This window comes from Hyaena hyaena, unplaced genomic scaffold (genome assembly GCF_003009895.1).
Source record: "Hyaena hyaena isolate Hyena2069 unplaced genomic scaffold, ASM300989v1 scaffold_724, whole genome shotgun sequence".
NCBI lineage: Eukaryota > Metazoa > Chordata > Mammalia > Carnivora > Hyaenidae > Hyaena > Hyaena hyaena.
Genome location: NW_024081354.1, coordinates 165,017 through 189,878, shown reverse-complemented (window position 1 = coordinate 189,878; position 24,862 = coordinate 165,017). Strand labels below are relative to the sequence as shown.

Genomic DNA, 24,862 nt, shown 5'->3' with positions numbered 1-24,862 from the left:
TTTTAAAGAATGGGACCACTGGATGCCAGAGAGGAAAGAGAGATGCTGACAGAACGAAGGGTAAGGTATAGGGAGGGCTAGAAGTACTCCTTTTGGGATCAATGTGCTGGAGTGGCTGGAAGACCAAGTTAGAAGCTGAGCAAAGGTGGATGGCTTGGGACAGTCAACAAGGACCTATTGCAGATGACAATGATGAGAGTAATGATGAAGTCATTCAAAAAAAATAGCCTTAGCTGAGGCTTCAGTGAGTGTGTCAAGGGTATTAGCTAGAGAGGGTTGGTGAGCTGGGTGGGGACAGCTTCTTGATATGATCAAATATTTCCATAGTTTGACAACTTCACAGGAAGGAAAGGGTGGTTTTATAAAACTGAGTTTATAACCAGTGACATTTAAACAAACACATAAAGCACTCAACTCATCTTACCAAGAGTTCTGGGGGAAATATGAGCTCCTGGGTAGGGTCCAAGGGCTGGAACTCCTCTTCCACAAATAAGTCTGTGCAAATCTGTATAAAGGGGAGAAGGTGGCCTTGTCAGGACAGCTAAACTGGAAATAGCGTTGTAATTCTTTACATTAATTAGGCAAAATGAACATAGTAACAACTTTCCTACTTTCCTGATGCAAGAGTAATGGGAAATAGTTGAAACCAAATAAAAGTGTTTTTCTTTTTAAAGATTTTATTTTTAAATAATCTCTATACCCAACACGGGGTTCAAACTCATAACCGTGAGATCAAGAGTTGCATGCTCTATCAACTGAGCCAGCCAGGTGCCCCAAACCAAATAAATGTTTTAAATAAGAATCTTGTTGTAAGAGAAAGCCATTGATAATGATACCAAGGAAAAGAGTATTCAATGAAACAGTTCAAAGAGTACCCTGTGAAACACCAAGACAGTCTATACGAAACTACCAGAGGTTAATAAGTTTGGAACCTTTTCTCCACTGTCCCCAGCCACTGTCCTCTCACCTGTCAAGTCAGGATTCAAAATACCAAAGGCTTTGAGAAGTCCTGAAGTTTAAATAAAAATGACTCTAGACAACATGCCTAGGAATAAACACTGCCCCCATAATTTAATAACAATAGGTAGAATTTACAGGATCTTACATTCCAAGTATATATATATATATATATATATATATATATATATATATATATATAAATACTTTGTTTAATCCTTGCCACAATTTTAGAAAGAAAGTAAATTATCATTTTCACTTTTACCAATTACTAAGAGCACAGATACCAGGATACTAAAAGTAAGTGAAAAGTTACCCAAATTCTAATCTTGCCTGAAAGAGATCTCTTTTAGCTTTGGAAACATTAATTCTCAGAAAACATTCCTGAAGAGGTAAGGCAAAGTGGGAGAACCATGGGAAGCAGAGTTACAAGTCTGTGAAGTGGAGAAGAGCATCAACAGACACTGGAGGCAGATCTGGGTTCATTCTTGGCTCTGTCACGACTTGGCTCACTGACTCCCCCAATGGAAAGGTTCTTACCCACTCTAGAGATTAAATGGAAATAATGTATATTTTGAAGGGTAATTGTGACAAGTGAAATGGACTGATATTTGTCCAATACTCTCCCTCTTTTTCTATTTCTCTGGTGTCTTTCCAGGTTCCAGAAGGGACACCTGCAACTGTTCCCTGTAAAGGTTCTTAGTAAGAAGCTAGATTGAGGAAATATGGGTTAACATCTGAAATCACCAGTTTTTGCATTAGTTATAATCAGAAATGTGGGTGGGAACCTGGGGGCAATGATGTGATAGATCTCTAAAACCTAGAAATAAGATAGTATGTGAGAATGAAAATGTAAAACAAACATAATGAATCAGATCTGAGGAATTAAATTTCCTCTAATTAGGTGTTAGGCCAGGACTTAATAATGGAAGATATTAACATAAATTTAAGAGAAGGGAGAGTTCTGGGGCAGACACCTGCCATCCAGCTGGTCTATCCTGGTGGAAGAGAGGGGTCTTCTGTGATATTACCCTTAAGATTACCCAATTGCTCTGCATCCATGCTCACCAAGCAACCCCATTATAATGTGGCTTTCTGTGTGTGTTTTCCTATAGGGAAAGAACACGTGGCTCTGTGACCAGAGATCTATTTTATGGTTGTGTTTCTGTAAGTGTATATTAGGGCACATTGCAGTTTAAATATCATGTTCTTTGAATTTGGTTAAAGTGAATCAGGTGATCCTCAGAGCCCAATCATTGCCCAGATTGACTTCCTGAGGCCACAAAATTGAGAATCAGACTTTAGAAGTATCCACCCCTCTTGTATGGAACCACAAAAGACCCCGAATAGCCAAAGTAATACTGAAAAATAAAACCAAAACGGGAGGCATCACCATCCCAGACTTTAGCCTCTACTACAAAGCTGTCATCATCAAGACAGTATGGTATTGGCACAAAAACAGACACATAGACCAATGGAACAGAATTGAGAACTCAGAAGTGGACCCAAAAGTATACAGCCAACTGATCTTTGACAAAGCAGGAAAGAATATCCAATGGAAAAAAGACAGCCTTTTTAACAGATGGTGTTGGGAGAACTGGACAGCAACATGCAGAAGAATGAAACTAGATCATTTTCTCACACCATGCACAAAAATCAACTCAAAATGGATAAAGGACCTGAACGTGAGACAGGAAACTATCAACACCCTAGAGGAGAAAGCAGGAAACAACCTCCTTGACCTCCACCGCAGCAACTTCTTACTTGACACATCCCCAAAAGCAAGGGAATCAAGAGCAAAAATAAACTGTTGGGACCTCATCAAGATTAAAAGCTTCTGCACAGCCAAGGAAACAACCCAGAAAATTAATAGGCAACCAACGGAATGGGAAAAGATAGTTGCAAATGACATATCAGATAAAGGGTTAATATCCAGAATCTATAAGGAACTCACCAAACTACACGCCCGAAAAACAAACAACCCAGTGAAGAAATGGGCAGAAGACATGAACAGACACTTCTCCAAAGAGGACATCCAGATGGCCAACAGACACATGAAACGATGCTCAGCATCCCTCCTCATCAGGGAAATACAAATCAAAACCACACTGAGATACCACCTCACGCCAGTCAGAGTGGCTAAAATGAGCAAATCAGAGAACTCTAGATGCTGGCGAGGATGTGGAGAAACGGGCACCCTCCTACACTGTTGGTGGGAATGTAAACTGGTACAGCCCCTCTGGAAAACAGTGTGGAGGTTCCTCAGGAAACTAACAATAGAACTCCCTTATGACCCAGCAATAGCACTGCTAGGAATTTACCCAAGGGATACAGAAATGCTGAGGCATAGGAGCACATGTACCCCAATGTTCATAGCAGCACTCTCCACAATAGCTAAAACATGGAAAGAGCCTAAGTGTCCATCAACAGATGAATGGATCAAGAAGATGTGGTTTATCTATACCATGGAATACTACATGGCAATGAGAAAGAATGAAATCTGGCCATGTGTAGCAACATGGATGGACCTTGAGGGTGTTATGCTGAGCGAAATAAGTCAGACAGAGAAGGACAAATATCATATGTTTGCACGTATAGGAGGATTAGGAGGAACTTGACGGAGGACTGTGGAGGAGAAGAAGGGAGGAAACAGGGGGGGAGGGGGGGGCAAACCATGAGAGACTCTTGAATGCTGACAAAAACTGAGGACTGATGGATGTGGGGGGGAGGAGGGATGGGCATGGAGGAGGACACTTGTGGGGATGAGCACTGGGTGTTATGTGGAAACTAATTTGACAATAAACTATTTGTAAAAAAAAAAAGAAGTATCCACCCCTCTGAGGTGCCCTGGTCCTCTGTGAAGTGGTTGCAGGGGGTGCAGCCAGGGTTCTTTGGCAACAAGCCTCTATTCCATTGCACACCTTCTTCAGACCAAAATGAGGTGGCAGTGGGAGGTCAATAATGGGAACCAGGTAGGTGTACAGGATAGAAATAGATACAGCAGGGGAAGATGGGATCAGTTTCGTCTAAGGATAACTCTGTTCTCTCATATTTCCTTGTCTACAGGAAGCAGACTCTATTTTATCCTTATTCCAACTTCTGTAAGTAATTCTTTTAAGAATGTGGCAGTGGATCTTCTGGAACAGCATCTCTCAGAGAGCAAAATCAGAGACTGCAGTGTTTCAGGCTAGACTTCCCAGCTGTGCTAATCATGAACTCACCATGTGTCTCTGGACAGGTTCCCCTGCTGAGGTTTCAGTGCCCTCTCTCTACAAAGGAGGGGACACAGAGATACAGGACAGCTCTGCCTGAGTGAGGCCAGCCACAGGAACATTTTTCCACACAAGGATGGGACCCATCATAGTTTTTGTTTTTGTCTGAGTAGGTTTATGTTTTATTGCTTGATCCTTCCAGAGACTGAAGGGCAAAATCAGAGCCTGGCTTTCAATCACACTGTTACTGGTCTCCCAAATGAAAAGTGCCTCATTAGTGCATGTGCTTTGGAGATTTGAAAGTAATGCAGAGCATGATCATAAAAACTCACAGGCACAGTAACACTGGGCCAGCATTGAGCAATATTCCCAGAGAGAAGACACAACAGACAAGAGACTTACGTCACTTTCCCTGCTGAGTGAGGAAGAATCATTTCCACCCAGATCCAAGCAGCATTTTCCTGTTCCTTTCTTTTGACAACCAGTTGACTCCTAGGACAGTGAAATGCCTTGAGATGAAAAACTTTTTATTTACTATTATTATTTTATTTTATATTTATTTTATTATTATTATTTTTAATTTGAGGGGGGTGAGGACCAGAGGGAGGGAGAAAGAGAATCTTAAGCAGGCTCTATGTTCAGTGCAGAGCCCAACTCGGGGCTTGATACTGCAACCCTGAGATCATGACCTGAGCTGAAATCAAGAATCCAATGCCCAACTGACTAAGCCACCCAGGTGCCCCCATTTATATGTTTATATATTTATTTATTTTGTGAATTTTTTGCCATATCATTAAAATGTTTTTAAAATATAATTTTGCTGATCACATAATAGTCCATCTTCTGGCTATTCTTAATATATTCATAATCTTTGCTATTGTTATATACTTAGGTTTTTTACTACATTGTATAACTGTGAACAACATTCTGTTCATTATGTGGACAGCTCTACATACATCTTTGAATTTTTTTATAGGTGAATTCATAGAAGTAGAATTGATATTAAACCTTTTAGGGCAATGATGATTTACCAATTCTCTAGTATGTATACGATTCAATGATACCGAGTGTTATCATTTATATAAGGACCTTTAAAACAAAAGAAAAAGAAAAAATAAAGATGAAAAAAACCCACTATTTTGGAACCAGCTTTTCCAGCTCTTGGGATCTACATAGGACTGACTGAGAATGAATGGACAATCACTGACTTTTAAAGCAGGTTTTCATTCACTGGTCCCTCATTTCCCATTTCCTCCAAACTTACCTCTTGTGTGTTCTTCCTTAAATAATTTTTCAGTATCTAGGAAAATACTTTCTTTCAGATACCCCAGTTCTCTACCCAAATGCCTCAGGGTGCCATCTTCCTAACTCTGTCCAAGAAGCAAAACCAGCCAGGCCCAGTGACCAGAGCTTCCTCTCTTAGTCAGAGCTCTGAGAGTGTCCACGATGGGCCACAAGTCAACTACAACAGAAATAGGTGGACTTCTCTTGGCCCAATAGAGAGGAGTCTTGGGTATTCCCACTGGGGCCCGGTTTCTTTCCTTCATCTCTAGAGTCTATGCTGGGGAAGGTGGATAACATCTATACTCCAGAGGGAGAGCAGTTTCCTTTAATTTCCTTTATTTGCATCTCACAAGTGCTTCACTTACAACAACAATTTGATGGGTTTACAAGCAATTCATTTTACTTCTCAGCTCATCAGCTTTGGCTCCCCCATGTGGCATTAGAAGTCTGGGACATGCACATACTGGGGAACTGCCTGGCTCTGGGAAGAGGGACATGCCTGCTGGTCCACTTCCAAACCCACTCCTACTATTTGTAGAGTTAGGGCAAGAGTATAAATGGACACTCCGGTCTTGGCCTGCTGCCCTTCTCTTCCCACCCTTCTGTACTGAGGGACCTCAAACACCCATGTGAGCATCCTGGCCTGAAAGCTCCAGCTCTGTTCACATCCTCCAGAAAGAGCCAGTTGTTGGCTACCATTTGACCTAGGGGGTGCATGTGCTGGCTGTTATGATCTTCCCTAGGAAGATGGGCTCAGGTAGAGTCTAGTGTCAGGCCTAGGAATGGGGTTGAGACCATGTGTGGAGCATGGTCTAGAAAAAGCCAAGTCACCTTGGCTCCATTGCTTCCTGAGAATGGCTGGAGGAGGACCGGCAAGGGGCCCTCCCAAATATGGAGTCCCTCTTGCTTGGGTGTAAGGGCAGTATGGCCCAATTCCATCTTGCCTCAACAGCATCCTCAATAACAGTAGCAGCGAAGTGCCCCCATGACCATGCTACATGCTTTGCCCATGATTTCATACTTGATCTTGATACTCAGTGAAGTATCTTTTGTAAAGGAAACTCCCTGTGCTCTTGTACTTGAGGTGAATTTTGGATTCTACTCTACATACTTGGCGTCTTTACTTGCTCACACTTTCTTAGCCAGTCTGGACTCTTGGAACTAAACTTGCCTCCCCAAAGCAAATTTCATACCTTTGCTTATCTCTTTGGGTTTGCTGGAGCCTTCCTACATGTCCTGTCCTGATGCCTTGCTGAACTATTCATGGAAGGTATCTAGATGCCTGGTTAGATCATCTGACTTCTTTCTGTGGTGGGTTGTGGAACATCTAAGGTGGTGTAACTTTCACCCTATCCTCAACAAATAGCTAAAATTCTTGAGTCAGTTGGAACAAACTCACATGGTCTCCCTTATAGTCTGTTTAGATGATCTAAACAATTCAACACCTGTATTCCCAGACTTGACCAGCTGTCACTGACATTCATGCTCTGTAGGATATCACCTACTCACCACACAGAAGGTCCTTCCACTTGTGAGAATTGGCCGATACCCAGTACAGCGGCATAGATTACCTAATCAGAGAAGAAGCATGCTTATCATTAGGCTTTATTTTAACTGGTTTTATTTGAAAGTTAAAACTGACCGGGTTTTTTTTTTTTTTTTTTTTTGAGAATGTTTAGATATCTGCCAGACTATTCAATGCTTTTTCTCTTCTTAGAATATGAACCTTCCCACCACCTCAATTCTAGTTTTATTCTCTGCCCTAAAGAAGATCATCTGTCTGGTGAGCTCACTTGCATCTATCTATTTGGTTTATTCATTCATTCAACATGTATCTGTGTAAGATACAGGGGATCCTAAAACAAGAAATATAGTCCATTTCTAAGGTACTGTATGCTTTTCTATAATGGAACAAAGAGAGTAAAGGAAGCAACTGCCAGCAAATTGCAGATTAGGGAGTGTGTCTTTGCTTCCCCTTCAGGTCTCAATCTAAGAATCTATATATTTAACAGATGACTTGTTTGGGGACTGTTGAGACCTGAAAATGATACTTATTGGTCCTGCAAAGGGATATGAATATGTACACTTCTTTAGTAACTTAAAGCATTTGCAAATTCTAAACCATCCTTTCAATATGTGAAAGGCTCTGTTATGGGTTGAAATGTGTCCTCCAAAAGAGATATGTTGAGGTTCTAACATCTGGAACTTGTGAATGTGACCTTATTTGGAAAAAGGATCTCTGCAGATATACTCAAGTTAAACTGAGGTCATACTGGATTAGGATGGGCCCTAATCTTAAGTGATGGGGGTCCTTATAAAAGAAAATTTGGACACAGACACATGGGGGAGAAGGCCATGAGAAGGCAGGCAGAGACTGGACTGATGCATCTGTAAGTCAAGAAAAACCAGGATGGCTGTCAAACACCAGAAGCAAAGAAGAGGCAAGGAAGTATCCTCCTCTAGAGACTTCAGAGGGAGCACGATCCTGCTGACACCTTGGTTTCAGACTTGTAGCCTCTAAAACTGTGAAAGAATAAATTCCTGTTTTAATGCACCTAGTTGGCAGTACTTTGTTTTGACAGTCCTCATTAAGGCAGACAAATAAGTCACTGGATAGAGAACTGAGGTGTCAAGATGGGTGTGTGATCCACACACAGTGTGTTTCATGCAGGCCTCTCTAGCAAGTGCTCTGCCATTCTTCCCTGCTCCTGGGTGGGCTGTAGCTACTTTAGAAACAACCAGGTGGCCCCTGAGCAGAGTTGGGATGACCTTGTGAGAGGGCTGGAGCAGCCTGGAGCATGCTTCCCACCTGGCCTCAGGCAGGTGGTGGGTTTCTCCCATGTCAGACTTACCTCCCAGGGCTTCCATGAGCTGCTCTTCTGAAGGCTGCAGGTGGTTCCTAAGCAGTGTGTACATGGACATCACCATCCCAGGGGTGCAGAACCCACACTGGGTGCCGTGACTCTTGGCGATCCTCTCCTGGAAGGACACATGCATGGTCACAGGACTTTCTGCTGCCAGCACCCCTCACTGAGGTCCACATCTAGCACCTCCCTTATCACAGAGGAACCCAGTCCCTGAGCAGTGCACCCCTCCCCTTGCCCAGAGGTGGCCAGCATCCCCGTTCTTATGCTTCTCTGGTGGAAGTGACTCATAAGCCATATTCTATCATTACAATCATCTCTCAATCTCAGATGCTCAGATACTTCTAATTGGGAATTAGCCATGTAGAGCTTCTATTCCCAGAGTGAGAATTCTCTAGAAATCAGTAATTATAAGGAAAATATGTTTAAGTTTCAAAAACAATTTTCTTGAATACCTCTACATCTTGCCCAGCTTAATTCTGACCATGGAGCTGCCTCTTTTTGATTAAGTTGGAGACTATTTACTGTTGGCCTCACTTTACTTTCTTCTTTAAATTCTTTTGTGTTGGCTCAAAAGGAGTTCTACTTTCAAAGATCCAAGATTTTGGTCTGTGTCCTAGATCCCTGCTATTTAAAGTGTAGTCTATGGACCAATGGTGTTCGTACCACCTGGGAGCTTGCAGGAGGTGCAAAATCTCAGGCCTCTGCTCCAAATCTCCTGACTCAGAATCTGTATTTTTAACAAGTTCCCAGATGATTCTTAACACATTAAGGTTTGGGAAGCCCTGCTCTAGATTTCAGAGAGTAATCTTCTCTGATATCCCTAGACATTCTAATAAATTCTGCTGGGTCCTTTGCCTTTGCTGACCTTTCCTAGAATTGATTCTCATGTTTTGAAACCCAGAGACCCTCTGGGCTCCTCCTGCCTGGAAAGACTTGTAGTATTAGTGGATCTGGACCTGTGATTTTCTTTCCTTCCTTCCTTCCTTCCTTCCTTCCTTCCTTCCTTCCTTCCTTCCTTCCTTCCTTCCTTCCTCTTTCCTTCTTTCCTTCTTTCTTTCTCTTTCTTTCTTTCTTTCTTTTCTTTCTTTCTTTTTAAATGTTTTTATTTTTTTCTGAGAGAGACAGCATGAGCAGGGGAGGGTCAGAGAGAGAGGGAGACACAGAATCTGAAGCAGTCTCCAGGCTCTGAGCTGGCAGTCAGCACAGAACCTGACACGGGGCTCGAACTCACGAACCATGAGATCGTGACCTGAGCCGAAGTCGGATGCTCAACTGACTGAGCCACCCAGGTGCCCCATGGACTTATGATTTTCCAATTCTCTGTCTCCATTCTCTGTGACAATGACAGAGGAGTCTATGTGTTTTCTGCCAAAGCATGTGACAGTTCTCTTAAACTCAGCCTCTGTGTCCCAGCTTTGAGTTAAGATTTGGAGAGGGGCACCTGGCTCAGTCAGTTAAGTATCTGACTCTTTTATTTTTTAACGTTTTATTTATTTCTGAGAGAGAGAGAGAGACAGCATGAGTGGGGGAGGGTCAGAGAGAGAGGGAAATACAGAATCTGAAGCAGGCTCCAGGCTCTGAGCTAGCTGTTAGCACAGAGCCTGACGTGGGGCTTGAACCTATGAACGGTGAGATCATGAACTGAACTGAAGTCAGACGCTCAACCAACTGAGCCACCCAGGCGCCCCAGTATTTGACTCTTGATTTTAGCTCAGGTCATGATCTCATGGTTCGTGGGATAGAGCCCCTGTCAGGATTGAGACATAAGCCTGCTTGGTATTCTCTCTTTCTCTCTGCCCCTCCCCTATGTGCTCTCACTCTCTCTCAAGATAAAGAAATAAACTTAAAAAAAATGATTGTACTTATGCTCTGGTACAGTCAGCCTTGGTTCTAATTTTACTCCTAAGACCTCCTATGCCACAGGGAATAATCCTGAGTTTTATCTTGTTTGCTTCTGACATTTTAGTCTATGAATAATATCCTTTGTACAATATTTATTCAAGCCTATAGTCATATAGGCATTAATCAATGTTTTGATAATCCTGCTTATCGCTCAAGTGGAAAAAGTAAGAAAAAGATGATTGTCTAATAAAATGTGGATGGATTTCCAGCTTTCTTTAAATCACTTAGATGTTATTATCTTGATCAATATGCATTCAAAGCTTCTACTTACTTGATCACAACCTAGAAGCTCTAGGCAGTACAGTCAACACAGTGTTGGTTAAAAAGAAAAGGTTAAGATTGAGAAAATTACAATGTGTTCTTACCTGCACAGGATGAAGTCTGGTGTTGATGCTTCCAATACCTTCCACAGTGGTGACAGCAGCCCCATACAGAGAGCAGATGGGCACCAGGCATGCAGTCATGGAGAAATGTCTTCATGTGAGGAATAAAAGGAAAATCAAGGAGTGTAACACAGTTCTTTCCTCTTGGGAAGCAAAAAGGGAAGTAAACAACAACAACAAACCAAGCCTATCATTCAGCCTCAGGGGATGGGGAACTGGAGCAGAGACAGGGAGAAAGAGTTTAGAATCCTCTCTGCTGACTCTGCACTATCTTTAAGAATTGGGAATTCTTAGAGGGAACCTAGGCATTCTGAACTTCAGAAAAACTTTAAAAAACTTTTTAATGTTTACTTATTTATTTTGAGAGAGGGGGAAGGAGGGAGAGAAGGAAGGAGAGAGAGAGAGGGAGAGGGAGGGAGATAGGGAAGAACAGAGAGAGAGAGGGAAAGAAAATCTGAAGCAGGTTCCATGTTAATCAAGTAGCCTGACTTGGGGCTTGATACCATAACCATGAGATCATGACCTGAGCCAAAATCAAGAGTCAGACAGTCAACTGACTGAACCACCTAGGTGCCCCTCAAAAATATTTTCTTTTTTTTTTTATTTTTTATTTTTTAAATTTTTTTACAAATAGTTTATTGTCAAATTAGTTTCCACATAACCCTCAGTGCTCATCCCCACAAGTGTCCTCCTCCATGCCCATCCCCCCTCCCCCCCACATCCATCAGTCCTCAGTTTTTGTCAGCATTCAAGAGTCTCTCATAGTTTGCCCTCAAGAATATTTTCTAAGCCCAGAACAGACCTATTTGGCTCTGGACTCAATGGGAGTGGACTCATGTCACCAGGAGTATAATTGGACCTCAACTAGTATTCATTAAGATACTGACCCCATAACAGGTTAAAGGCATACTTATGTCTTTTATGTCTATATTTGAGATTTTGTTTTTTTGCTTGTTAATTGAAAAGTCTTTGGATAATGTTGTTCAACAGAGGAATGGTGTGTGTTCTGAAACCATTTATTGATTTCTTGGACTAGTGGATCTGGAAGCAGCCCAAATCCTGGAATCCAGACCTTAATTAATGGATGCAATTGTGACCCAGGTCCCTGCTTGGCAGGGTTGGTCCAGCCCAGCAGTAGAAAAGGCATTATTTTCAGAGCCAGAAAACGTGGGTTCAAGTCCTTGTTCTACAATCTTGTCTGACCTTGAACAAGTCATTTCATCTCTTTAAGCCTCAGTTTCTTCATCTGTAAAATGAATGACTTGCCTAAATTGGGGTTTCTTAACCTGGGATGCACAGATGGGCCTTAGGAGGTCTGTAATCTCCCTGAAACTATGCAAAATATAATTAGTTTATGTAGCTTCTGAGTAGAGGCTCAGAGCTTTTATCAGATTTTCAGAGGGGTTGAAGATTTACAGAAGGTTAGAATCATGAGACCTTACAGATCCTCCACTCTGGGATGAGAATACAAGGCCTGGCAAAGAAACAAAGAGTCCTTCTGGCCTCTGGGCTTCTGGGTAAGATACCTTATCTTCGCGGACACTGGGTCATGCTTAGACACCATCACAGTGCAGGCACCACAGCCTCCTCTTCCACAGGCGTACTTGGTTCCTGTGAGGCGTACTAGAAGGTGGTCAAGGAAAAGATGCCACATGGATATGTTACCCCATCATAGCTGCCTCCCTCAGGTGTCACTAGTGAGGAAGGTGTTTTGGGGGTGAAGAACAGGTCTGAGAAGTCATTTGCCTGCCTCCAGGTCTCAGTAAATGCCACTCTAGATCTTATTAGCTGTGTGATACTGAACATATTAACCTTTCCCTGCCCGTTTTCTTACTTGCAAAGAGGGAAAAGTAATCATTACTTTATCCTCATAGGCTTATCATAAGCATCTTGTAGGATGATGGCTGTGAAAACTCTTTGAAAAGTCCTATTTCATTATAGGTATTCTGGATTCCAATCATGTAACTGGAAGAGAAGGTCTTATTTTTAGCAGTTTGATGAATTGCTAGTTTTGTCCATTTGTATTGCATTTGAAAATGAGTGAGTGAGCCTTTGGAGAAAACTCCCTTCCTTACCTTCAGATCCAACTTGGAGTATCCCTCTGCTCTCCCTTGTTCTGAGTCCAAGCCCAAATCCAGGCTCAGCCTCACCTCTCTCCTTAGTCATCCTTCTTAATTGTGGTCCCTTTCCACCCAGATTTTGAGATTGGATATAATTCACTAGACTGACTAAGAATATTTCAGAATCTTCTTCTTCTTTTTTTTTTTTTAAGCCATAGGACTTGTTTATCTAAATTAAGTCATAACCTCAGATGTTTATCAGAGAGGACATGTAAATGAGTGGAGTGGGCTGGGTATAACTGGAGAGCTTGTGCCCCTTTCTAGATGGGGTACTTGGGACAGTCCCTACTCCATTCAGCAAGACTGCTGCCATGCATGAATGACTGTTTTCTCATTTTTTGTGAGAAGCTGAAAAATGTTGATTTTCTAAAATATGAGATTTCCTCATTTTCAAACATTGACAACTAATTAAAAACCATGTAGGCTTTTAAACAAAACTTGTTCATGGGTTGACTTCATCAATTTATAATTTCTGCCATCTCTTTATTTACCGTTTGGGTTCTCCGAGAGATATATTAGACCTACCAATGAAAGTGGTTGTCATTATGAATATCTAAATTTAAGAATATAAAATGATAGGGAAAATCTGTCATAAGAGAATATATATAGGGAAAGGCAATCCTTTCCCATGATACAAGCTCTTCCTGAATCTGGAGAATTTGATTTCCCTCCAGGGCAGGGTACATGCAACACAAACCTCTATTATATAACCACCCTTCTGGGAATTGGAAAGCCCTTAAAGGAATAATTAGTGCTGAAGTAAAGAGCTTAGCTTCCATTTCATTGCTATTAAATCAAGATATAAGAAGCTCTGGGGAAACTTCATCCTCTCCAAATAGTCCAATTAACTTAATATCCTTAAAACCATTGCCAAAAGCAAAGAGAGAGCAGGGGCCAGTGGGGCTGACTGGGGATGGAGAGGTTAGATTAGTGTTCACAATCACAGCAGCCTAAAGTTTTAAGGCAGACATAGACACTTCCCAGACTTTGATTAAAAGGGTCCAGTTCTTTCGTAGGAAGGTCAGCAGAGTGACTTCTGGGTCTGCATTCCTCTCTACTACCTGCATTGGAAACAGAAAAAAGATTATTATGGGGACCAAATGGATGACCCAGTGGAATGTCTGCTGTGACCTGCTAATGATTTAGGGACTGAAGTACAATATTTTCACTTGCCTCTTTTTTTCTTGCTCCAAAGACAAATTTCACATACATTACAGAGCTGGAGACTCACCAAGCAAGTAGGAAAACAATGCTTTTTTAAGTGATTAGAGTGGGGGGCCACCACTGGGTAAGCCACCTCTGGGAGCTGTATTTTTCATGTTTGCTCTACTATCTGTTCTTGTGGAATCTTCCAACTCAGTCTTTTGTACTCTTGGAATATTTCAAATTGGGGAGAGACTTGGATGCTCTGTGTGTGCATGTGTGTATAATGAAGAGTCCTAGAGGGAAGAAGTCTGGATAGGAAGGATTTCTATTCTGGCATCTCTGAGACACCACCAGTGTCCCTCAGATAACCTGAGGGATCTCGAGTCGGTAGCAGAAAGGGGAAGTGGAGAGAATTCTTGTCATCCTCAAGGGATCCCTGATTGTTCCAGTCCCCTCATGGCAGAGTAGCTGATGATGAGACTTTTGTCTCAACTCAGGACCCAGGGTGTCTCTGGTGGAACACTAGAATTCTTCCCCCCCTTTCCTTGACAAGTGGGGGATTATCACTCAGAAGCCTGGAGGGATCTTCTCTGATGCTTCTTTCCCACTTGCTCATTTTGTAATATTTTCTTTGGCTTTACTTTGAGTTTCCTGCACACACCTTCAGCCATTCTGTTGTACCAGAGGAAAGGAAGAAACAGTGGGCTCTTCATGTTAGGTACTTCCTTTCTCCCCAGAAGTAAAACATGAATTTCTGTAGATCCCAAAGAATAACTCTGGGCTGGTGACTCAGAAGGGGTTTGGAACAGAAAATAGGGGAAGGAGCCTCCAAAGCCTAGGCCAGTGGAACAAGTGAGTTAGGACTCAGCTCATGAAAGCAGGTTTGGAAGAATGTTTGGTGGCTACTGGCTGTGGAGACTGGATACAGGAGACAGAGTTATAAGGGACATGATGAGAACTTGGATGCTCTCTGTTTTGTTTCCTTTTTTGGGGTGGGATGGTGGACATGGCCAAATCCCAGTTAGGTTTGTGGGATTGGGGGGCTGAGGGGTCTTACACTAGGTAGCAAGACCCCAAAAAAGCCACATGTCTTGGGAACTACATAATGGTTCCTTTGAGGGAGAGACCGAAGGTCATAAGCAGAGTGGGCCTGGCAGAGGGCACTGAGGGTCAGCCAGAACTGAAGAGGGGACACTAGAGGAAAGTGACACTGGAGGAGCCCTTCTTCTTATTATATAGGTTCCCCCTAGAACTTAGTTGCAACCTGGGAAAGAGGGGATGGCTTGAAAATTGACTATAATTACATTCAACTAATTCTGATTAATGGAGTCTCAACAGAAAAATTAAATTGATAAAAATAAAGAAAGCTCTATTTCTGGTCCTCCCGAGTTTGAGGATTAAGATATGTTACTAGATATGGTGCTTCCCATATATCAGGCCCTGTACTAAGTGCTTTATAAGAAAAAAGGGGGTTCCTAATCAATGAAAGGAGCATTTCTCTTTTATTCTTTTTAGGAAGTAGATTCTAGAGATGGCTAGTCTGAGGCTCAGGGAGGTGAAGTAACTTGCATAAAGTTATATAGTAAATGGGAGAGCTGGATTGGAATCAGGCTGCTTGATGCCAAGGTATATGTGATTAACCCTAATGCTTTACCACCTCCCCATATTCTCAGAAGCCGAGTCTTGCCTGAGTGGGGAAGAAATCAAATTAGTATGGGTTCTTTATCCCTCACTTCTTGTCCCTGACTGGACAAAAGTTCCCTCAAGCCAGTAGTTTCCTGCTGTCTCTGCAAGCCACAGTAATATCACCCAACACTTACCTTCCTCCCATTCACAAAGAAAACCAAGTCGTCCGATTTCGATGGGCAAGACATTGCACCTGTAAATAAGTATCACCTTACAACTCTAGATGCAGATGTTCTTTAGTACCAGAGAAATGAAAATGTAGCACCAAGCAATAGAAATCCCTCCCTGTGCAGGAGCCGGTGCCTCAGAGCCCCAGAGAGCAGGGCAGGGGGTGGAGACTCCCTTGCTTTGTGGCCTTTTAAGTCTAGGGCACCTGTGTGGCCCAGCCTATCTTATTCTTCTTCCCACCAATCCCGACTTCAAAGCTCACTCCATGCACAACCCACCCCTCTTTCTGATTTCTTGTGAGTTAGAGGGCTGTAATGTGAAGACCATAAACAACCATCTAAACTTAAACCTACTCTGCACATGGTCTCCGTCCCGGGAATATATTCTGGGCAGAGTTCATTCTTCTCAAAGAGAGCTAGAAGTGGACTTTCTGAGAGTTCGCACTTTTCCAACATTTTTATTATTCTAGCTCAGAAATGTCTTCATAGGAAATCATATGAGTAAGTCCACTCTGTCCTAAAGTGGTGGTGTGAGGTGCCACAGCCACCCAGCTCCTCTATACTCGCCCTACTTCCTCCCTACCCACAGGATGGCTCTGCTGGAAAAGAATGACATAGTCAAGGCAATAAAGTGAGATCCAGATATGTGAGATCAGTAGCTCAGGGTCATGTAGAAAGTTAAGTGGCAAAGCACAAACCAAAACCAAGATCTCCTGGCTTAAAAAACCTTAAGTGTATAGACAGATTCTTTAATAAAAAGAAAAATATCATTTTTGATCTTTCTGAACATCTCCAGTTAGATATTAGGGGATAATATCAAGCAGTTCTTGTTCTTTCAGCTAAGGTAATGCCCAGAACTTGGTCTCACATATGGGTAAAGCAGGAAGCTGCTCAAGTGGACTAGTTTCAGGAGAGGAGGCAAGACCTCTCTACTCCCCAGAGCTTCCTTCACAAGGGCGTGGAGGCTTGGGACACCATTGTTAGAGTCAACTCTTTGTCTTAGGATGACCTCACTTTGCAACAGTGTGTCAGGCCAGAGATGTCAAAGACCTAGTATCCTCCTGACTTGGCTAACTGAGGAAGATCCTCTTTCCCACTCAGTGTACATGTGGCTTCAGGATCCTGCCCATCGCAGAGTTAGTCCTGAAGCACTCCTAATCAAATGAAGTTGGCAGTTTCCAAGTTTCTTTATAAGTGTTCTTATTATTTTTTTTAAAGTTTATTTATTTATTTTTGAGAGAGAGAAAGAGAAAGAAAGAGAGAGAGAGAGAGACAGCAAGCAAGCACAAGTGGGAGTGGGGCAGAGAGAAAGACACAGAATCAGAAGTAGGCTCCGGCTCTACTGTCAGCTAGGAGCCTAATTGCAGAGCTCAAACCCCATAAACCATTAGATCATGACCTGAGCTGAAATCGGATGCTTAACTGACTGAGCCCCCCAGGCACCCCTCTTTACAATTCTAAAGCCAAGGTTCCAGGGATACCTGTCTTCCTATACATGTGGAGATGAGTGTCTCCACACGTGTTTGGGTGTTTATGCAGGTGTTTCACATGTTAAAAAGCTGCTGAATAAACCCACAACAGGGTCATGAGAAGAGATGTTGGAGATCATACTGAGAAATAGGTATGACCTTCAGGTCAGTCTTTTTGATCATGTCACTCCTGTTAAAAATACCCTCAGTAGCTGTCTGAGGCCTGGAACATAGGTCCTAACTCCTTAGCCCACGGTGCAAAGCACTCCATAGTCTGTCTTTGTTTCTGACCTCAGAATCTTTTGCTCTTCAAAAAAGTCTCATGCTCCAGCCAAACTACTCCTCTCGTCGTCCTTCTTCTGCTTAAACATGGCACTACTCACTCAAAACCTTCTGAAGATGGTTATGACCTCCCATAGCACTTAGCAAAACCCCATATGGGACCGGACTGGATATGCTCACCTCTCCAATTGCGTCTTCACCCCCTTTCTCCCATGTTTGTAATCCCTGGAACATCAGCCTTTCCCTGCTTCTTGAGTGTGTGGAATTCTTTCCTGTCCCAAGATCTTGGTGCGTGTTATTCACTTTTCTTGTTTGGGTCTGAGGTCTTTCCTTATCACAGTCTGCAGTAGCACCTCTGGCAATCTCTTCTACCACCCTGTTTCATTTCTCCATTGTTCTCTTTACTACCTGACATGGATACTTGTCACCTTTATATTTGCTTTCTCCACTAGAACATCATCATGAGGTAATGAACATTACATTCAACTCACCACTGTATCCTCAGGCTTGAAAGGAGTAAATTACCATAGAGTAAATGCCCAATAAGTATTTGTCAAATGGCTGAAGAAAGCTCCTCTATGTCTCTCTGCAATCATAGTAACCCTATTCCTATCCTGCTGAGATTGCCTGCCCTCCCTCCCTCTTTACCATCAAAAAACAGCATTGAAATTCCTCTCTCTTCTTTCTACTAATTCCAAAAGCACCTCCAGATCCAACCAACTGCTTTACTTTTCATTTAATAAATCAGGAACCAGGAAACTAGTCTCTTATCTGCCACTAATAGTTGGTTGTCTATTCGATGTTTCTATCTCATTTTCCCAATTAGGTAGGAAGCTCTTGGAAGTTAGACTAGCTGGTCATATCCCCATAGTGCTCAGCATGAACAATTATTTGTTTATCGCAGGGGTTAATATATGGTTGATTGATGACCTAAGATACTTTTTAGTGAAGGAGGCATTAGTGATTCATTCATTCGTTCACTCAGTAGTACTGACATATCACTAAATAGTTATCATTGTGAGAAGTAAGGAACAGGAGAATTAGCTTTGATTTGGGGAGAGGGATAAAGGAAGGCCTGAAGAAGAGACATGTAGTCCTCACAGATGAGTAGGAGCTGAATCTGTGAGAACTGGGAACGGAGGAGAGGAGCCTGGAGAGAGAAAAATTGGAGACAGAGGCGCTTTTGTTTAAGGGAAGGGATTGTTTTTCAGGGCCCACAGTCCATGCAGCACCTCACTCTGCCCCTAAAAGAGGGAAATTAGTGAACACCAAGAACTCATGATTCCCATTTACAGGAGCACAGATGCTGTCAATGAAAAGTATGGATCATGGGGTTTCAAAATACTTAGAGGAATAAATCCTTCAGCATCAACAAAAAATACAAGCATTTAACATAGAGGAACAGTTTTAGAGTACTAAAGTGTAATTATGGTATTCAGAAGCTATACAAGTAGTTTGGATTATAGAACCAAATACATTAATTGCTGGGAAACTGAAACCTGACCTTGAATGGCTTCAGAGAGGTATTTTTCAAATTTGTTTCAGCCAGGGAAACTTTTGTTTGAATTAAATCTTATAAAGTGTAAACAAATTAAACAAAAAGGTTACTGCTTAGCCCAGAGGGCTGAGGGTGAGGCCTGAAGTCCTCTGGTTTTTTCTCCTTCAGAAAGCCCCAGGGCTCTGGGGAGCTTAGTGGAAAAATGACTCACTGCAGAGTGAACAAAAGGTTGCCCACAGTATGAAGGTAGCATGCAGTCTCTGCCAAGGTTTTCTGACCCTTAGATATTATTCAAGACAAAGGGAAAAAAACCACCACAGCTTTTTTCTTTAATGAAAAGGGAAGGCTAAATTTCTTCACTTTTAAATGGATTATTTTGGTAAGTGAAAGAAACCTGACATATACTGACCCATGTGCTTGAGGTTTGTTATAAAAATGGTCTTAAGAGTTACATCAAAAAATCCCTGTTACCCAAAGGAAGAATTAAAACTGTTAGTGCCACTGCCCTCCCCAACAACCCAAACAAACCTATTTCTGGGGAAAAAAACCTGCAACAAATCCTGCTCACAGACGTAAGTGGAAAAGTACTGGCCATGACTTCAGTGTCCCTAGGGCGCTGCCTTCTGTGGTGAGCTCTTCAAAACCCAAAGGTAGAACACCGGCAAACCGTCTGATAATGGGGGCACTTTCAGGACTCCTACTCCTGCCTTGGTCATTAAACATCTATATTCCATGGATCAAGAAGATGTGGTTTATCTATACCATGGAATACTACATGGCAATGAGAAACAATGAAATCTGGCCATGTGTAGCAACATGGATGGACCTTGAGGGTGTTATGCTGAGCGAAATAAGTCAGGCAGAGAAGGACATATATCATATGTTTGCACGTATAGGAGGATTAGGAGGAACTTTACTGAGGAACAAGGGGGAGAAGAAGGGCGGAAATGGTGGGGGAAATGGAGAGAGGCAAACCATGAGAGACTCTTGAATGCTGACAAAAACTGAGAACTGATGGATGTGGGGGGAAGGGGGGATGGGCATGGAGGAGGGCACTTTGGGGATGAGCACTGAGTGTTATGTGGAAACTAATTTGACAATAAACTATTTGTAAAAAAAAAAAAAAAATCTATATTCCAAACCCTCTATTCTCAACCATTTTGACTGCAAGGTCCCTTCCCCTCCTCTCCCAGCTCCCATCTCTAGATCAAGGCACCTGCTTCCAAATTCTGTGTCTGGTGAGCACTTGCTTCTGGCATCAGACTTCTGGCTGCCACAGAGGACACTAGAAGATAGGAGACTTGCAGCTGCAGGTTTCTGAGAGGAAACAAAGGCAATGGGGACCATGTAAGTGGAGCAAAATACCCTCTTCCTGCCTGGGTAAAGACCACCCCATCTGAGAAAAGGATCAAACAATAAAGTAATTCAGATAAGAAGGGTAAGGAGGAGAATAAATCTAAGTGGACAGGGAAGGGTCTTAAGAAAATGTAATATAAATGCTAGAAAAAATCATACAGTAAAAGAAATTCAATTAATAGTGTAAACTAAAATAGACAATAGCCTCAACAACTTAAGGGTTGGGGGGTGCTGGGGAGAGGGGGAAGTAAAGGTCACTGAAGTATTATTTCACTGGGGCAAAGGGTGAAATATGAGGACAGACAGAGCAGGAGGCCAGGAGAGTAATTTTTCATGGGGGAAATATTTGGTATATTGTTTTCAAGTAGTGGTAGAGAAATATGTGTCTGTTTATTAAAGTAAGTAAATGGAAATGTACAACTCATGGTAAAATAGAACTTCAAAATTAAGAGGGGAAGTGGAGGGGCACTTAGGTGGCTCAGTGGTTTAAGTGTCTGACTTTGGCTCAAGTCATGATGCGGTTCATGAGTCTGAGCCCCACCTCCAGCACTGTGCTGACAGCTCAGAGCCTGAAGCTTGCTTTGGACTCTGTGTCTCCCTCTCTCTCTCTGCGCCTCCCCGGCTTGCGCTCTGTCTTTCTCAAAAGTAAACAAACATTAAAAAAAAAAAAAAAAGAAAGAAATGGAATTACCCATCCCTGAACAAACCAGCAAAAATGATGAAAAGGAAGTTTAAGATACTTTATATTATGTTTATGTTTAAGATACCCTATATTATGTATACGATACATGATGCTGTTAAAAAATAAAATTCAACTAAGTAAATATAAAGATCTAATTGGTTTTGTGCAACAGTCTATGAATGGGGCAGCCTCCTAGCTAGCAAACAGAAGGGAGCTTCCTCAGGGTCTGCCTCAGGGGCAGAGAGCTTCTTTCCTCAAGGTCTAGGTGGGAGGGATGGAGGCAGCTCTGCTGTGACTGAGTACCTGCTGTACTGAGGGGGTACACAGGCCTGTCTCTTACAGCCTAAGTGGGACGAGTTGGTGGAGACAGTGCTTGCTCCAAGGCTCCCTGCTGGGTTCCTGATGTCTTGGGGGGTCTTGCTTGACTTCTCCTTCTGCCCAGTTCTGCTTCTTCAGTCTTCCTGTGTCAGGTGTTGATCTCTGTCTCTCCATACTCTGTCTCAGCATCAGCTTCCAGAAAATTCATCCTGTCATTCCACATGTTCTGATTGTTTGAGGAATTTGGCAAATTTACACCATAGTGCAGAGGGTTTAAAGACTTTTTCTAAAAAGAAACAACATAGGGGCACGTGGCTGGCTCAGTCAGGTAAGCGTCCAACTCTTGATTTTGGCTCAGGTCATGATCTCGCAGTTCATGAGTTCGAGCCCCACATCAGATTTTGTTCTCTCAGCGAGAAGCCTGCTTGAGATTCTCTCTCTCCTCTCTCTCTGCCCCTCCCCTGCTCATGCTCTCTCTCTCTCTTTCTCAAAACAAATAAATAAAATTTTAAAAAGGAAAAGAAACAACGTAGACATTGCAGCCCTCCTGTCCCAGCCCTCTTTTTGATTTCTCACATTTCTAACACTTGAGTGCATGTGATTGTCTTCAGGTTTAAGACACCGAAGAGAAATCCAGTCCCTCCCAACTACTATTCACTCAGCTCTATTTGCCCAGTGTTTTTATAAGATGGTACAAAACTGCTCCGTCATAAGATTTTGGTCCAGGAGAAGTAAGACATTCTTGGCCCAAAGTGTCAAATGGAGCAAGGGAGAACGTGGCAAGTGTAGACCTGCCACGCAGCATTTCTCTTCTGATAAACTTTTATTTAACCCACAATTAAGCAATAGCCCTGATAGGTTTCTAAGTAACAAGACATTGCAGTTTTTCCCAAAGTTAATAATTATTATGTGATTTTATCACTGAAAGGGCTCTTCACCATTTACGGACCACTGGTTAAAAAGATCATACCTTACAGTTCTGTGTAGTTTCCACTGTGATAACACTTTAAAATTAGACAGTCAATAATTAAATTTTAAGATATTTATCTAAATTAGAAGTATGGATTAAGTTTCATATGATACAAAAAATTGTCAAATTTTAAGGACATTAGAATATTAATCCTATGTTTGAAAACTGCTATCCTATAAAATATGCCATTGTAAATACTTTCTCCCCAGTCCCAATTCTTCAGGTTAATTAACTACTGCTTAAATGATAAGACTTGTTTTGTAAAAATTCAATCTCTTTCTTTTTTTAGAAGTTTATTTTATTTTGAGAGCGAGAGAGAGTATGCACATGCATGCAAGAAGGGGAAGAGCAGACAGAGAATCCCAAGCAGGCTCCATGCTGTCAGTACAGAACCCGACATGGGGCTCCATCTCATAAATGATAAGATCATGACCTGAGCCAAAACGAAGAGTCAGATGCTTAACCGACTGTTTTCAGAGGCTTTGCCCATACAATCTACAAAATGCAATACTTTTAAAATTAATTTGCATCTAAAATTAAAAATGCGTCTTCCTATTTTACTGCTAGAAAAATATACCAGTCACCCTATTTTTGCTGTTCTGTCTGGCACAATGAGTTTGTGCGGGTTGGGTTCTAGGCAAACTAGACTATTGGGTAAATTCAGACATTTAAAAATATATGTACACACACAGACTTCTCTTAGAATAAGAGACACTGACTGCGAGCCTTTTCTTTGGAAAGAGGCTTTTCCTTTGCACTGGCAGGCTTCTCTTCTTCCAATCTGGTCTTAACACACATAACAGTAATGCACACTAATTCTTCCACCACAAAATTACTATTAATAAATGCAGAGTTTAATATCTAGCACACAGATCACAAGCGATTTAGCTTATTTGTGATTCAAACATTAGAGGGACTTAACATTTTCTCTGGCATAACTCTGCATTTCCTTAGGAAGAAAATGCAATGCCTTTAAAGTAGGTAAGAAATAACTGAAAAAAAACAAAAAACCCAGGATTTTTGTGTTCCTTTGAAATGGCAAAAAGGAACGTGATGCTGATTTCATCTATTAGACATTAAGCCAAATCAAGGGACTGCACAGTGATTTGAGATCATTGTTTTACTCTGTATGTTTTTCCAGGAGAGGGAGACACTATACCACCAGCATGGCTCATGGCAGATGAGGACCCGCTGGAGGCTTTGGATGGTTTACATCTTAAGCCTCATCTACACAGGCCACATGGGAATGGCAGGAACCCAAAGATTGTGGTAGGCTTGAAGTGCTGGAGATCACAAGAGTCAATTACAGACATCTCTTCTAATTCCATGTTCAGAGACCTCATTGTTGGTGGCTTACAGTCGGCCAAGGTGGGCGTACTTAACACCATGGAGATTGGCAAACATTATAAACCATGGATTTTTCCAGGCGAGCTTGTTATTACCATCACACCATTGGCTTTGGGGATCCAATCCTGAGAGTTTTGGGGGTGGATGATTTTAGGAGTGAGTAGATTTCTGAAGAACAAAGCATGGGCACTTTCTCAAGTTGTTCCATGGTAATGAAAACCCTACCATGTTTTAAAATCATGATGCTGTAGATCTGTAGGATAATCCAAATGAAAAGAAGAATTTTTGATTATAAGCTCCCTTATAATTTTGGTGTAAATTTGCATCCTAAAGCATAACCATGCAGTGACCTAACCCACGGAGAATAACTGAAAGATACTAGAATTATCCTTGACAATTGGGTGCCAACCTACATTTTGCTCTGGTTTGACACTTTTTAAATTTTCTTTTTATATTTTTTACTTATTTTTGAGAGTCATAGAGAGATAGTGTGAGCAGGGGAGGGTCAGAGAGAGAGAGATACAGAATCTGAAGACAGGCTCCAGGCTCTGAGCTGGCTGTCAGCACAGAGCCCCACGCGGGGCTTGAACCCACGAACTGTGAGATCATGACCTGAGCCAAAGTTGGACACTTAACCGACTGAGCCACTCAGCGTCCCTGGTTTGAAAATTTTAAGGGCAATCATGCACTCTTTCATTTTCTGAGAAAAACATAGGATTAAGATATGTGAATGGACTAAGGTATAAATGTTGAAGGATTATCTTTAGGAATTTAAAAAAGATTAAAAGAAGGAAGATAATTAATAAAATGCTATTATATAAGAAACTTGTAATTCAAAAGAAAAAAATTAAGTTTTTTAAAAATTTATTTTTGAGACAGAGAGAGAGAGAGCACAATTGGGGGAGGGGCAGAGAGAGAGGGGGACAGAGCTCTGCACTGGTAGCAGAGAGCCCAATGAGTGACTCAGACTCACAAACCATGAGATCATGACTTGAGCTGGAGTCAGACACTCAACTGACTGAGCCATCCAGGCAACCCAGAAGAAAAATTGTTATTTAAAAAAGAGCAAGTCAGGGGCACCTGGATGGCTCAGTCAGTTGAGTATCCGACTCTTGATTTCTGCTCAAGTCATGATCTTACGACTGTGAGGTTGAGTCCCAAGTCAGGCTCTGCACTGGGCATGGAGCCTGCTTGGGATTTTCTCTTTTTCTCTCTT

The 24,862-nt window shown here is 42.0% G+C and overlaps 1 protein-coding gene and 1 pseudogene across 1 annotated transcript in view; both read right to left on the bottom strand.

The window, feature by feature from the left end:
* Positions 1–15,745, bottom strand: part of AOX1 (aldehyde oxidase 1) — a 121,313-nt gene extending 105,568 nt beyond the window's left edge. The window contains exons 1-8 of the mRNA XM_039217804.1: positions 15,692–15,745; positions 13,732–13,786; positions 12,132–12,231; positions 10,588–10,696; positions 8,306–8,432; positions 6,963–7,024; positions 4,572–4,661; positions 425–505 (exon numbers count right to left, since the gene is read on the bottom strand). Of these exons, the coding sequence (XP_039073735.1) occupies positions 425–505; positions 4,572–4,661; positions 6,963–7,024; positions 8,306–8,432; positions 10,588–10,696; positions 12,132–12,231; positions 13,732–13,786; positions 15,692–15,745 (678 nt within the window). The remainder of the gene's footprint in view (positions 1–424; positions 506–4,571; positions 4,662–6,962; positions 7,025–8,305; positions 8,433–10,587; positions 10,697–12,131; positions 12,232–13,731; positions 13,787–15,691) is intronic.
* An 8,618-nt stretch (positions 15,746–24,363) lies between these two features.
* Positions 24,364–24,862, bottom strand: part of LOC120220680 — a 68,505-nt pseudogene continuing 68,006 nt past the window's right edge.